Source organism: Arachis duranensis, chromosome 3, assembly GCF_000817695.3.
Source record: "Arachis duranensis cultivar V14167 chromosome 3, aradu.V14167.gnm2.J7QH, whole genome shotgun sequence".
Lineage (NCBI taxonomy): Eukaryota > Viridiplantae > Streptophyta > Magnoliopsida > Fabales > Fabaceae > Arachis > Arachis duranensis.
The window spans coordinates 78,895,593-78,911,616 of NC_029774.3; the positions used below are offsets into that span (position 1 = coordinate 78,895,593).

At 34.8% G+C, this 16,024-nt stretch overlaps 1 protein-coding gene and 1 long non-coding RNA gene across 2 annotated transcripts; one reads left to right on the forward strand and one right to left on the reverse strand.

Annotated features, from left to right (window-relative positions):
• The first annotated feature begins 2,148 nt into the window (after nucleotides 1–2,148).
• Nucleotides 2,149–4,010, forward strand: LOC127745777 (uncharacterized). Its single transcript, XR_008007304.1, has 4 exons — nucleotides 2,149–2,353; nucleotides 2,446–2,518; nucleotides 2,766–3,272; nucleotides 3,474–4,010. It is a non-coding gene; the product is annotated as an uncharacterized LOC127745777 (long non-coding RNA).
• A 3,623-nt stretch (nucleotides 4,011–7,633) lies between these two features.
• LOC110279301 (vacuolar protein sorting-associated protein 32 homolog 2-like) lies at nucleotides 7,634–9,385 on the reverse strand. Its single transcript, XM_021138536.2, has 5 exons — nucleotides 9,346–9,385; nucleotides 8,590–8,656; nucleotides 8,419–8,510; nucleotides 7,971–8,227; nucleotides 7,634–7,792 (listed from the first exon to the last, which is right to left on the reverse strand). The coding sequence occupies exons 3-4, from the start codon at nucleotides 8,508–8,510 to the stop codon at nucleotides 7,975–7,977; spliced, it is 345 nt and encodes a 114-aa protein (XP_020994195.1). The 5' UTR covers nucleotides 8,590–8,656; nucleotides 9,346–9,385; the 3' UTR covers nucleotides 7,634–7,792; nucleotides 7,971–7,974.
• Nucleotides 9,386–16,024: the final 6,639 nt, after the last annotated feature.

A 16,024-nucleotide genomic window follows, 5' to 3' on the forward strand; every position in this document is an offset into this window, starting at 1 on the left:
AAAAAAACAATTATTATGGTGAAACATAATTTTGAAGGACTAGACATGATGAAAGCGGCACTATTGTGAAGCATATGACTCAAATCATGAAAGAAGCTAACCATGCTTGGATCCGAAGAAGAAGAGGAGCATAGTCGTATCATCGGTGGGAAGAGAATTGAAGGAATGGGAAAAAGCAAAGTCTGCTCAAAAGAGAGGTGCAAAAACAGCGGCAGCAACATTAGGCTAAGCGTTGGTGGGGGCGCGTCGGGCTGACCGGCGGAGGTGAGGACAGTGTCGGTGGGAGGACGTGGCAGCGTCGGTATAGCCGTCGAGTGACGCGAGGTGAGGACTGGAGAAGATGATAATGAATTTTGGACGTGTATTGGAGATTACAGTAATATTAGAAATAACCGTACGTAGTGTGAATGTGTTTAAACACTAATTCCAATTTTTCAAATTTTAAAATTTAAAATTAAATAATTAATTAATAATCTAATTTTTAATTATAATTTTATTTTATTTTTAATACATTGTATACATTGCACACAATTAATATTGGTTCAATACTTTTTCAATACTTTCTCTATTGATATTCTTTTATGATGTTTGCTACGGTACGATGATAAATTTATACGTATCGATATAATAAAAATGTGGACGAATAACAAAACGCCATATAGATTATATTATCTCTGTCAGCATTTAATTTTTATTTTTTTAAAATATATATCTTAACATTATTTTTACTAAAATACCCTAATAATTTAATAAAAATAAAAAATATTTTTTATATAAATATACAAAAAAAGACTTAAATGTCCTTTTTTATGTTAAATAAAAATGATCATTTTAAATTAATTAAATTTTAACATTCAACTAACTTTAATCTTATATTTTAAAATCTTAAATAATTTAAAAAAACAAAACAAAAACACACGAAAAGAAAACAAAAAAATAAAAAAAGTTGTTCATCTAGCTTCGTGTTCTTTGTCTCCTCCCTCCTCTTCCTTCTCTCTGCTAAAGGAGAAGAAGAAGAAGCCCTCTAACCCTAAACATTTTTTTTTGAGCTCCAATCAGTACTGTTTCTGTTGGATCCACAGAGACAGCGGCGCCGGGGTTTTCTGCTTCCTCTCTTTTGTTAGAGCTGCTCACTAGTTGTGCGTGGTTCGAATCTGTTACAGCTGCAAGAGACGAAGCCCGTCATGTACCACTGCTTACTGCTTGCCTGAAGCTTTCCTCTGCTCTGCTCTGCTCCGCTGCACTGAAGCGCAGCAAGTCCATCGCCGTACCAAGAAGATCCCGCTCTCTCCTCGACCCCGCTATCCCTTCTGACTCTGTGATTGCAAATTGGTGGCAGGGAAGCAAATTGGGGCTGGGATTTTGTTAAATATTAGCATGCTTTAGACTTGCTCATGCCATTATTAATTGGAATTTCTTCGAACGGATTTTAATCACATGATTGTCTGAATTTTAATCATTTTTTTTTCTATTTGATTCAATCTCTTTATTTGGGATTTCTCTGTTTTGCCAAAAATCTGTAGTATGGTGAACTTTTTGGTTTCATGGATGCTTACCCTTTTTCATATTTTAATAAGTATTTATGTGCTTAGAAGAGCAATTGACTCTGGTTGCAAATTCGGATTGTTGGTGGAAGGAATGCAAATTAGGATTGGTTTTCTAGTTGTTGGTGGACTAGCCTAGTTTGCTGAATTGATTAATTCATTAATAGAAGGGAGTGGTGTCATAATCTGCATTGACTCTGAAACAAGAAATGATGTCTCGGTTCCTTCAGTTTCTTGTATGGTTGGCGAACTACGATGAAAATGACTCTCTTTAGAAGGCCATTTTATTGTTCCGTACTAGAGATTTCTGTGACTTATTTTGGGTTCATGGCTTGATGTTTTGAACTCATGAGAAAAAAAATTATAGGAGGTTTGCTTCTAAATATCATTCTTTTGTTCCATGATTTTAAAATGTTATGATAAATTTTTCAAGTGGTACAAGGCTTTTGAAATGTTATGATAAATGTTATGATAAACTCCCATCCTTTTCGATTATTGTTATTGTTAGTCCTACAATACAAAATTTCAATGCTGCAGTTATCATGAAAGGCTTTTTCTGTTTTGAATAAATGATTGGAAAAGTAAAGCCTCTATGTGGGACTCTGAAACAAGAAGTGATGTCTCGGTTCCTTCAGTTTCTCTGTGTCATCATAGCAGCTTCGCATGCTATGAGGTTTGCCACCAACTTCTCTGTTCTTGTAGAACATCCTACACAACACCCAATCTTCATGTATGGACAGAAAAAAGAGTTAATTAGATGCTATCATAGTTAATTCGAACATATGACTATGCTTTAGAAAATGGCCGAGGTTTGTGAAAGCTTTAATTTTTACCATCATTCAATTGCTTCTTTTTCTTTTCTTTTTTGCTGCTTCATTGAACTTCAAAGTGTTTGGACTAGTTGATGGAGTACTCCCACTTGCTTGATAAAGCAAATGAGTGTGAGGATCTATACATGCGGCTTGTGTATGCATGTGAGTGTTTTCTCTCCTTTTAATCCTTCTATACAATAATTTTATTTTATTTGGAGATAGTGGAGGAATAGTTAAAGATTTAGGCGAATGAAATTAAGAACCTCTATGTAGCATTTTAACTAGTGTTGACATGTGATCAATCAACAATGTAAATCATTTGAGCTTAAACATTTTATTGATATGACTTATGCATGTGTTTTACGACTATTTTTTTTTTTTACCTTTTGTAATTCATTAATCATCACAGCATCATGGGCTGTATCTGTTCACTATGCATACCAAAGAACATGGAAGCCTTTTAATCCAATCCTTGGAGAGACCTATGAAATGGTTAACCATGGTTGAATCACTTTTCTTTCAGAACAAGTATCTTTTCTTTTAATTGAGTAGGTTTTGTAAGGCATATTTTACTTTAATTCCATATAGGCATTTGATTTGTTATAATTGATGCCTTGATGCTATTAAGGTCAATGATTGATTCAGTTCTTAGCTATTGATTTTTCAAAAAGAAATTACCGGGAAAATTTCTTTGCCGAGCTATTGATTCAATTCTTGGCTATTGATTTTTGTTGTTGGATCTCAACAACAAAAGATTCAATTCTGACTTGGCATACATGGCCAAGCAAATTTTCCATCATTTGCTATTCATCGTGATGTTCATCCATCACCACTACCTATGCATTTGTTTCAAGGTGTTCTTTCTATGCTAACTTACAACCAAGTCATGGAAGTAAGTTGCAAGAAATTTCAGAAGGTCAATATTCTTAACTTTGGTTCCGTTTAGTAATTGTATCAATATTTTTGAGGAATGAAGCAAATAGTTAAACAAATGCTCCTCTCATAAGATAAAATTTGTACATTTTCTATCTATCCAAAGGTTTAGAACAATGAAGGACAATTTTTCTTAATTATAGTTTGTGTGTCTAACTATACATTTGGTTTTGAAACTTTATAGGATAGTACTGATGACTCAAACCATCGTTCAGGATCAAATGCATCAGACAATAAGCCTTTCTACAACTTCTTAGAAGTTAAAGATCCAGAGTGGGGGAAGGATGCACCTGGATCACATCACGGGTGGCACGAAGCAGGACGCTACGGCCCTGATCTTAGCTTGAAGCTTTGATTCTAGCAGGAAACTGTGAAGCAGTAACAATGGCTATGATGAGTATGCATTTATAATGGTTTTCTGCTTGAAATCCAACAATGTTAACAAGCTAAGAAAAAGTGAATAGTTTCCTAGTCTTGGTTGAGGCCAAGGTAACTCGGAATTAAAGATAGAAGAGACTTGTTACATTGGAGACCATGCCTTTGGATTCAAGGAAACTGGAAATCAAAGATAAGAAGAAATCTTGCATGGAGATTTCATTTGACCTATCTTAATTTCGATAGTTATGGTTTTATTTTATTTGAGACTTTTAATTTGGTTACATTACATGTAATTCTATAGTTGCTCTATAGTCTTAGTAATGAAATTTTAAATTGGATGACACTCCACAAGTCTTAGTTCCTACAAGGGGTTTTGTAGCGTGAAAATGCACGACTTTTATTTAAGAATTAAGAGGAATCTTATTTGGGACGAAATCATTTTAAAAATTTTGTTTACTCTTCAAAATTTTCACTAAATTTGTTATTTCCTCAAAATAGGGGGGTAAGTACTCCTTTATCATCTTCTTTCTTTTGCCCTTCTTCACATTTCATAGAGAATAATTAAAGTTACTTAAAATGAAATTAAATATGCCTCGTATTTAGTATAATGTTCTCAAAATATATAATTCCAATATGAAATGAAACTAAACGTATTCAAATTTAACTTTCTTTTCGTAATATAAATCAAATTTAACTACTAGTACGGTTTATAAAATTTGATTTGACAGTGTTTTCTTTTGAATATACGCGTAATGTATATGTGCAAAATGATCGAAATACAATCAGACTGTAATGTTGAAAAATTATAAAATAATGTATGGTGAAGAGTGAAACTTCATCTAATTATCTTTATATGTCACTTTAAATGGCACTTTCTCAAAAATGAGCAGGAACCAATCTTCCCTTTCGTTATTCTTGAATACAATTTACAAAATCTATAGAGCGTTTTACAAAATCTATAGAGCGTTAATGGTTAAAATCGCAACCTGGCTAATTAGGACTGGGGAGCTTGAAGGATTAACAATAAATCTTAAAATGACATTCAAAGGGATTTCTACCTTTACTCACTAGTTAACCTGTCCTACTTGAACCAGAGACTTGATATCTTAGCAAAACATTTTTTTTGTCTCAGATATCTCCAATAATTAAGGTCAAGGAAATTTAGTGGAGAGGATTAGATTGTTGTAGCTGGTAAAAGTGTGGAGTAGCCTCCAAGAGCCATGATCTTGGAGTGCATGTCGAAGATCCCCCCTTCTGAGAGCTTGCACAATGTCACTGTACTATCCAACAGTAGAAGATATCATTATATTAAAACTTCAAAGGCTGATAAAATTTTATATGAATGTGAACTATCAAAGGAATTTGCATTCTTTATCTTTGCTCCAGCAAGTTTAATTGCTTCTGCAGTTCTGTACATATCATCTGTGCCTATTGCAAAATCTGTAAAGAAATAGATGACAAATATGTCAGAGAAATTACTCTTCATTAACAGGCATAAAACTTTTAATAGAGAAACATAAGTTAGGAAGCATTTTAGTGGGAAAAAAAGACTTGTATAAGAGATATTCACACTTCTAATGAAAACTTCACAAACTAAGACATGTCAAGCAAACATTTATATGCACTATGATAGATTATGCCTAATAAAAAATTAGTGCTTATATAAAAGCTCTACTTTTCCAATCATTTATTCAAAACAGAAAAAGCCTTTCATGATAACTGCAGCATTGAAATTTTGTATTGTAGGACTAACAATAACAATAATAAAAAGGATGGGAGTTTATCATAACATTTTAAAAGCATTGTACCACTTGAAAAATTTATCATAACATTTTAAAATCATGGAACAAAAGAAGGATATTTAGAAGCAAACCTCCTATAATTTTTTTTCTCATGAGTTCAAAACATCAAGCCATGAACCCAAAATAAGTCACAGAAATCTCTAGTACGGAACAATAAAATGGCCTTCTAAAGAGTCATTTTCATCTTAGTTCGCCAACCATACAAGAAACTGAAGGAACCGAGACATCATTTCTTGTTTCAGAGTCAATGCAGATTATGACACCACTCCCTTCTATTAATGAATTAATCAATTCAGCAAGCTAGGCTAGTCCACCAACAACTAGAAAACCAGTCCCAATTTGCATTTCTTCCACCAACAATCCGAATTTGCAACCAGAGTCAATTGCTCTTCTAAGCACATAAATACTTATTAAAATATGACAAAGGGTAAGCATCCATGAAACCAAAAAGTTCACCATACTACAGATTTTTGGCAAAACAGAGAAATCCCAATAACAGAGGCATTGATACATTATATTGACAAGAACAAAGAAACAAAATAAAGAGATTGAATCAAATAGAAAAAAAGTGATTAAAATTCAGACAATCATGTGATTAAAATCCATTCGAAGAAATTCCAATTAATAATGGCATGAGCAAGTCTAAAGCATGCTAATATTTAACAAAATCCCAGCCCCAATTTGCTTCCCTGCCACCAATTTGCAATCACGGAGTCAGAAGAGATAGCGGGGTCGAGGAGAGAGCGGGATCTTCTTGGTACGGCGATGGACTTGCTGCGCTTCAGTGCAGCGGAGCAGAGCAGAGCAGAGGAAAGTTTCAGGCAAGCAGTAAGCAGTGGTACATGACGGGCTTCGTCTCTCGCAGCTGCAACAGAGTCGAACCACGCACAACTAGAGGAGATGGTGAGCAGCTCTGACAAAAGAGAGGAAGCAGAAGACTCCGGCGCCGCCATCTCTGTGGATCCAACAGAAACAGTACTGATTGGAATTCGAGAAAAAAGGTTTAGGGTTAGAGGGCTTCTTCTTCTTCTCCTTTAGCAGAGAGAAGGAAGAGGAGGGAGGAGACGAAGAACACGAAGCTAGATGAATAACTTTTTTTATTTTTTTGTTTTCTTTTCATGTGTTTTTGTTTTGTTTTTTTAAATTATTTAAGATTTTAAAATATAAGATTAAAGTTAGTTGAATGTTAAAATTTAATTAATTTAAAATAATCATTTTTATTTAACATAAAAAAGGACATTTAAGTCTTTTTTTGTATATTTATATAAAAAATATTTTTTATTTTTATTAAATTATAAGGTATTTTAGTAAAAATAATGTTAAGATATATATTTTAAAAAAATAAAAATTAAATGCTGACGGAGATAATATAATCTACATGGCGTTTTGTTATTTGTCCACATTTTTATTATATCGGAACGTATAAATTTATCATCGTATCGTAACAAACACCTTCTTTTATTGCCCTTGTGACGTAGAGTCAAACTCTTACTATTTCCGTGCCACTCTGGATATTAATCTTTACCAAGTTGCATTTCATTGTCTTCGTCCTCCCACACAATAGTTCTCTCTTCATATCTTAGATTCCTTATTGGAGTTCATTTGGACAAAAAGAGTTTTGTTTCCTTAATAGAGACGATCCCGGTAATAAGGATAAATGTTTGGACGAGTAAGACTAAGCACGCAAATCGATTGTCTGCGAACGATAATATTTATTTACTCATATGATAATATATGACCACACAGTCCGTACTTTCCGGGGGAAGAATATGGCTACTTTTTCCCCTGAAAAGACTAGTGTTCAATTCCCCAACCTCCTTCGAAAGTTTGTGATATATTCATCAAGGCCAATTTTATGGTGCCTGTAACTTTGATGTCGAAATTGTCGAAGTTACTTTTTATGATAAGTTTTAAATATTAAAAAATTGTTTACTTTTATATTTTTTAATTTAAATATTAAATTTATCTCATTTTAGTAAGTTAGGCAAATATATATAGGCACCATAGCATGCACCATTCATCAATATGAATAGCAATGTCAATTGGACTGGTTTCCAAAAGAAATAGTTAAGGGAGTTACATCAATGGATGACAAAAACTACACAAGTAAGAGTGGGGGTTTTCAACTTCTTTTAAAATAAGACACATCGAAATGGGTGACAAACTCAAACTATAAGTTCTTTATGGCATTTCAATATTTGTCACCTTTATATACATTCTCTGTTCAATGATTTTTACACAGATACGGATCACTGAAAGAGGCAGAATATTCCGTGTCACTGGTTGAAATTCTTTGGGGGTCACTTATCATGCATATCAGTGCCTGCAAAATGTTGGGCTAATTAAACCCAGCAGCAAAAGCAAAAGTATTGCATAAGAGTAAAGGTTGATATCAAACACAAAGCATTCAATTTAGTTATTAATTGCAATACTAATTAAACTTAAATCAGATTAATGCACAGATAGCATGCTTGAACAGAGTTGCAGACGAGAAAAGGGACCTTCTCAAAGAGCCATCTCTGCCTGCAAAGCTGCCAATTCAGCAGTAGGCTTTGCAGGAACAGGGCGATTACGTTGCCGCCCAGCTGGCACATGCACAGGAGCTACGGGAGCTGTAGTTGCAGGCTGAAGAAGTTGTTCTTCCAACTGAGCACCTTCTAGCTCTTCAAGTTCTGCTTCCAATGTTTCCTGAATTTGTTTCATGTTCTCAGTCTGCTCATTGATCTCATCCATGGTCTTGTCAACATCATGAATGTTGCTGCAGAATAATATTGCAATTCAATAATTTGACAATGAGCATCCTGCTCATAATTCTCCATGTTCACATTATCACGACTTTATACTAAACTTCTCATTTTTTCAAATCATATATATTCCGGGAAGTAGAGCACAAAAACATATCAAGCGTGAAATCAATAAACACTTGATAACATAAATAGTAATGCGTACGTTGCTTTTTGCATAGCCTTCATAGTAGCTGCTCCAACTCTCAATGCATCAACTGTTTCTGTGGTTGCCTTGGCACCTTCTAACATTATCATCTGCAAGAAAATTGGCAGCATGAGTGAGTGAACCTAAAATGTTTAATCATTGACTTAACCAGTTTCATTCGGACGCAACTGGAAATTTGCAAGCTGCTCTATTTGCTGCTCATACAGCCTCTTCCTCTTCAAACATTGTATTGCCGCTGCATGAAGAAGAAATTCAGAAACAATTTCACAGTAGATCAATGTAACATCAACTCGTGAATAAGCTCCAAAAAACTTTTTCCACAGAAAGAACACAAGCACTTAAATTAGGCAAGGTCTATATCATTTTTATAAAACTAGGTCAAGTGGATAAGATAAGATTCATTATTCTCCACATTTCACATAGCTAATCACGGATAAAAGAAAGAAAAAAAAGAGGATATGGTGAAAGAATTCATATAGATAAGATCAATGTGGTACCACAATCCTATTTGGTTCACATGGATTACAGTAGTAGGAATGGAAACATTATTACCATCAACTAGGAATGGAATAATTATTAACATCATGTTTGTACATTCAAAAATAAGATAAACTATAAATAGTTCAATGTCATCAGGTGGTGGTTGGCTGCAGCACTAGTAGAGAGTAAGTTTTTCATCTTAAGATAAGAAAGTACGCCAAACAAGAAGGTAGATGGATTGGGACCTGAGTCTTATTGACAGGCTTGATACATTTTTCTTGATGATACTATCATTGACAAACTGAACAAGAAAATTTGGCCAAAATATGCATTTATAAGCTCAATGGCATCAGCAACACAATATATAAGTGATACAGAGCAAGAAGACATTGTATTTCCCAATGATATTCTATAGAACAAGCATCAATGTGTTTTGCTACATACCCCTCTTATTCTTTGCCTTGGTGAATTCTTTGGCTTTTTCGACTTCTGCCGCTGCCTTTTTAACGAGCACTTTCTCCTTTTTTTCTAGCAGTTCAAGGGTCTACATGATTCAAGGAACAAAATATTTAATTTGAGAAGAAATCAAGAAAACTTGCAGACACCAATTGTTAAAAAAGTATAATCTGTAATATACCAAAGATTTGTTTGGGTGAATTTCTAAAAATATCTTTTCAAGTGATCTTATTTAGAAAAGTAAAATAATTTTGTGTTTGAATATCTTAGAAAAAAATATCTTTTTATTTAGCAATTATATTTGATTACAATAATATAGAAATATTTTTTATTTAATTATTATATTAAAAAACATCCATTTGTACCCATAAAATTTGCAAAGCAGACAAAAGTACCCATTAAACAAAGAAACTATCGTTATACCTATGAAAGATGAGTTCTGTGTGACAAAAATACTAGAACCTTAATTTTTGTTAATTTTTTAATAAAATTTTCAAATTACTTTCTCGCCCTTTATCTTTGACGTCAGGATTTTTGCTAGTAAAGAATTTTATAAAAATATAGTCGCGTTGTGAGTATAGATTCTAAACCAACAGAAAATCCCTTCGTACAAACGTTTTGGTTGGCACAGGTAACAAACCCCTAAATAAATTGATAACCGAAGTATTTAAACCTCGGGTCGTCTTCTCAAGGAATTGCAGGGAGGTATGTTCTTATTATTGGTTATGCAAAGGTATATTTTAGGGTTTTGAAAAGGGTTGAACAAGTAATGTAAAATAACAAGTCGTTAAAATAATAACTAATAAAGCTTTTGGTAAGGTATGAGAACTGAAGGTCCTATCCCGGTTATCCTTATCAATTGTGATGAGAATTTGATTTTTCTCTCACTAAGTCAACTTCTAACTATGAAGGTAAGTCTAGTGGATGAATTAATTTTGATTCCTCAGGTCCTAGTCTTTCCTTGGGAAAGACTAGAGTTATTGAAACTCGAATTAATTCTTGAAGAATTCCAATTTTCAGTCAACAATGAGTTTGATAACTCAAGAGTTACCAATTAATCAACCAAAGCCAAAAGGGAAGAAAATCTACTCGAATAAAAATAAATTGGATAAAGCTAAAGCATCCATAACATATAAGTCTGAAATACCTCAATTTATATTAAATAAAGAAAATCCTAACATGAATGGCTCATAAGCCAAATAGGCAACATATGTAATACAAGCATTCAAATATCTGAAAATAAAAGAGAAATATAAAGTAAAAGGAATATTAAACCTGATGAAGAGTTGAAATCCTAAATCTTTTAAGAGGAATCCTAATCCTAAATCCTAAGAGAGAGGAGAGAACCTCTCTCTCTAAAAACTACATCTAAACTAAAAATTATGAATTATGAAAAGCCTGTTGAGTCTCTGCATATTCCCTGACTTTAATCTGTGTTTCTGGGCCGAAAACTGGGTTGAAATGCGGCCCAGAATCTCTACCAGCGACTTTTGTAAATCTGCAGATCGCGTACGTCATGCGTCCACGTCGTCCACGCGATCGCGTCACTTAACGTTTTTCGTATCACGCGTGCGCGTCGTCCACACATTCGCGTTGCTCGTGCAACTTCCAATCCGCGCGGTCACGTCAAGCATGCGGCCGCGTCACTCTGATTTCTTCCATTTCGCGCAGTCGCGTGAGCCATGCGACCACGTGACGTCTCGCTGGTCATCTTCTCAATTCCTTGTGTTCCTTTCATTTTTGCACGCTTCCTCTTTATTCTCTGAGCCATTCCTGCCCTATGAAGCCTGAAACACTTAACACACAGATCAAGGCATCGAATGGTAATAGGAGAGGATTAAGATTAGCTGAATTAAGACCAAAGAAGCATGTTTTCAATCATAGAACTAAACTAGGAAGGAATTGTAAAATCATGCAGATCCTATGAATAAGTGGGTGAAAAGCTTGATAAAACCAGTCAATTAAACACAATATAAACCATAAAATAGTGGTTTATCAATCTTTGATCTCAACTCCATCGCCGTTTCTTCTTCACAAAATCCGAAACTTTCACACCCCTTCCTTTTCTCTCTTCCAACCTTCTTTCCAAACTCTTAGCCACTACCACCATCATCTCCACTCTGCCTCTTTCATGCTCCATGCACTGCCATTGCATCTAACTCATCCACTATTCGTTGTCACTACAACCACCCCGGCCTTTTCCACCTCTCTCACCGCAACCATTATCTACGCTCGTATCAACTCGACCTCATCCACCATTCCCCATCCCTGATTTTCCCTCCTCCGTCATTTGTCGTTGCTACAACCACCTTTGTCTCCGTCACTCGTAGTAACAACCTCTGTGTATTCCACTATTTCGCTTGTCATCATCGACTTTCTCGCCATCCACTTATGATTTTGTTTCTATTGTTAAATCTATTGTTGAAATCTGTGTTGAGTGGTGATGGTGGTGGTGGTAGTTGTTGTGGTTGTTGTTGTTGTTGTTGTTGTTGTTGTTGTTGTTGTTGGTGGTGGTGGTGGTGGTGGTGGTGGTAGTGGTGGTGGTGGTGCGTTGTAAGAGTGGAAAGAGTTTCATGGAGGGGGTGGCGGTGAGTAAAAAGGGTGATAACAGAAGTGTGGTGTGTGAGGAGAGTTGGGTGGAGATGATAGGTAGGGGTGTAAGTTACCAAACCGGACCAAAATTTACCACAAAACCGAATCAAAATTTACAACAACCGAATAAAAAATAAAAAAAACCAATTTTTTTGGTTTTTTAAATTAAACCGATAGTTTGGTTCGATTTTTAGTTGGCTTGGCAGAATTCGAACCAAATCAAACCGAAGAAGTGGTTCAGTAATGCTTGTTTTTACAAGTTTACCCTTTAACCTAATAACAAAACCTCCAAATCCCTAAATCTAACTCAGCACTCAGCAGCCACAACCCCACAAGGCCACAAGTAAGTAAACCCACTTCCATCTTCCTCCTCCATGCCTGAGAGAATGAGAGCGTGAGAGAGCTAGAGAGCCAGAGAGCTGCCATTGTCCTTCAGTCACAAGTCATCCATCGTAGCCGTCAAGGACGTCATCGCAACTGTAGTGATCATCTCCATCGCAAGCATTGCAGAGAGCTAGAGAGCACCGCTGTCTAGCCGTAGTAGGGGACAGTTTGCATCGTCGTCCACTTCACGCCGTTGTCCAGCCCGTACGGTCATCCAGTTTGCACCGTCGCAGCAATCCCTAATAAGAGTCGTTCTTCTCTGTCACTGAGCAGCAGTCTCCATCACCGACCAGTTCCTCTTTGTCGTCGAGCAACAACCTTAGTCCAAGCCTTCTCCTGCAACTCACAATGCCTTCTTCTGAGGTTAGTAACTTGGTACATTCACAATTTGTTGCAAGTTATTAGATGTTGTTGTTGCTGATCTGTTGAAAACAAAGTATATTCACAATTTGTTCATTTTGTTTCATAAAACATGTTTCTGTTGCTTTGATAACTTAGTATGTTTAATAAACTTTGTTGATGTTACTGGATAAACTTAGTATGTTGCTGGATTAAATTTGTTGCTGTTGTTTCATTAACTTAGTATGTTTCACAATTTGTTGCTGTTGCATAAATGCTGGAAACAATATTTTTGAAGGTGGTATGTTGCTGTTGCTTTAATAACTTAGTATATTTAATAAACTTTGTTGCTGTTGCTGGATAAACTTAGTATGTTGCTGGATTAAATTTGTTGTTGTTGCAGGATAAATAATTTATTACTGTTGTTTCATAAACTTAGTATGTTTCATAATTTGTTGCTGTTGCATAAATGCTGGAAACAATATTTTTGAATGTGATAAGTTGATAAGTAATTAGTTGTTGTTCATTTTTGTTTCATAAAATTTGTTGCTGTTATTGGATAAAATTTGTTGTTGTTGCTAGATAAACAATTTGTTGTTGTTTCATAAACTTAGTATGTTTCACAACTTTTTTGAACAAGTTTGAATGCTGATTTGGTTGTTGGAAACAATATTTTTTGTGTTGTTGACGAGTTTGAATGCTGATTTTTGAATAAAATTACTGTATTTTGTTGTTCATTGTTATGTTTATATATATGCAGCCAACAAGCAATGAACAACCTAATGAACCGACACCTGAAGTTGGAGGTAAAAATGTCGAGTCTGTGGTACATTCTTCAACAGACAACGGTGTGCTTACCAAACCCCCGCCCCATCCTAGTTCAAAGAAGGGGAAGGTTGATTCAACTAATGTGGGTGCAACTCCTACAAATTCAGCTCCAAGCACCGTGGAAACTGATGAAGAGGATGACAAGGATGATCCCAATGAAGGTAATAGAAAATCTTCTAGACCTAGATATTGGACTTGGGAACACTTTACAAAGGATCCTAAGTCCAAGCCATCACATCCTAGGGCTAAATGTAATTGGTGTAGTGCATCATATGCATGTGACTCTCATAGAAATGGTACAACTAATATGCGATATCATTTGTTGAATCAATGTAAAAAATTTTCTAGGAACTCGGGTGACCCTAGTCAAACAATCCTTACCTTTCAACAAAAAAAGAGGGTGAATAGGTATTTACTACAGTTACTTTTGATGCTGAAATGTGTAGAAAAGTCATTGCTAGAATGATAATTGTTGACGAGCTACCGTTCAAGTTTGTTGAGGGGGAGGGATTCAGATTCTATATGAGTATTGTGCAACCTAGATTTTCACTTCCGGGAAGGATTACTATTGCTAAGGATTGTTGGAATCTTTATACTAGTGAGAAGAATAGGTTGAAAACTGTGTTCAAAAAACCAAATCAATCTGTCTGTTTAACTACTGATTGTTGGACTTCTGTGAAAAATCTAAATTATATGTGTCTCACTGCTCCTTACATTGATCATGATTGAAAATTGCAAAAGAGGATTATCAATTTTGTCTTATTAAAAACCACAAAGGATAAACAATTGGTAGAAAAATTGAGAAATGTCTTTTGGGGTGGGGGATATCTAGAGTGTTCACAATTACTACTAATAATGCTAGTTCTAATTACTGCAATATCTTATCTAAGAACTAAAATGGAGGATTGGAATTTACATCCTTTGAAAGGAGAGCATTTACATGTTATGTGTTGTGCACATATTCTTAATATTGTTGTTAATGATGGATTGAAAGAGATGCATGAATCTATTAGCAAGATAAGAAATGCTATTAGATATGTGCGTGCTTCCCCTAGTCGCATGAATATGTTCAAAAATTTCATTAAGGAAGCTAGGATGCAAGACAAGTATACTGTTCAACTCGATGTTTCTACTAGATGAAACTCTACATACACCATGCTTGAAAGTGGTTTGAATTTTCAAAAGGCGTTCAAAAGATTAGGGGAGAAAGATACAGAATATGCTCTAATGCAAGGTGGTATTTCAAGGAATCTTGATTGGGACAATGCAAAACACTTTATGGAATTCTTGAAAATTTTTCATGATGTTACAAAGAGTGTGTCTGGTAGTTTGCTTGTGACTTCTTTTCAATATTTTCATTAGTTTTGTAAGATCTTGTGAGTGTTCAAGGCTTCTTGTGGTAGTCAAGATCCATTACTTAGGAGTATGGCTGAGAGGATGAAGCTTAAGTATGGCAAGTATTGGGGTAACATAAAAAATATCAATATGATCATTTTTGTTGCTGTGGTTCTTGATTTTAGATACAAGTTGAAGTTGGTGAACTTTAGTTTTGAAAAGCTTTATGATAAAGATGATGCTGATTTTTTTGGTGCAAAAGTAAAAGAGATCTTCTCCAAGATGTTTGAATGCTATGTGAATGCAAATAATGGGGGTAGATCTTTTACTTCAGCAATAACGGATGGCGCATCAGATGTGGAAGTACCAGATGGCGTCATGGCTAGTGATCTTTTCAAGGAGGTGCATTTTCATGAGATCATCAACAAGAATAAGGTGGATTTGTATTTGATGGATGACTTAGAGAAGACTCGTTATCAAAATACTTTTGACATATTGTATTGGTGGAAGGTGAATTCCAACAAGTATCCTATCTTATCCTAAATAGTTAGAGATGTCTTAGCAATGCCAGTCTCGACTGTTGCTTTAGAATCGGCTTTTAGCATTGGTGGAAGAGTGCTTAACAACTATAGGAGTTCTTTAACTCCAAAGACAGTTGAGGCATTGATTTGCACACAAAATTGGCTTCGTGCTTCTTTAATAACAACTGATTTTCAGGAGTTTGAGAAACTTGAATTAGGTATGCAAAAAAGAATTTTGAAGTTCCTTTCATAGTTTATGTTTATAATTTATAATCTATATTGATTTCTTTGTTTTGTTTTTGTAGAAATTGCACCAACCAGAGAAGATGATGATGAATCTAGTGTGGATTAAGATTAATTATGGTGGCTATTTTAGTTTTCATTTAGTTTTAAAGTGGCTATTTGGTCTTCATTTAGTTTTAAAGTGTGTTTGTTTTTGTTGTTTGCTAGACATTTTTAATTGTCTTTGTTTTTATGTTTAGTTATTGGGACAAGTTGAAATTATATTAAATTTGGATGTGATATACTCTTGTTATTTCAGTTTATTGATGGTTTTAAATTTCATTTTATGGTGATTTAAATTCTGATTATTAGGTTTAAGAAACCCAAAAAAACCGACTGAATCGAACTGCTGTTGGTTCGGTTTATCCAGAAAGTAGCAAACCGAA

Bases quoted from the DNA above. Each gene is read 5' to 3' on its own strand.
- LOC110279301 (XM_021138536.2), bottom strand. From the start codon at position 8,510: ATGATAATGTTAGAAGGTGCCAAGGCAACCACAGAAACAGTTGATGCA. The intron at 8,228-8,418 runs GTACGCATTACT...ATTATTCTGCAG, and splicing joins AAGGCTATGCAAAAAGCAAC to CAACATTCATGATGTTGACA.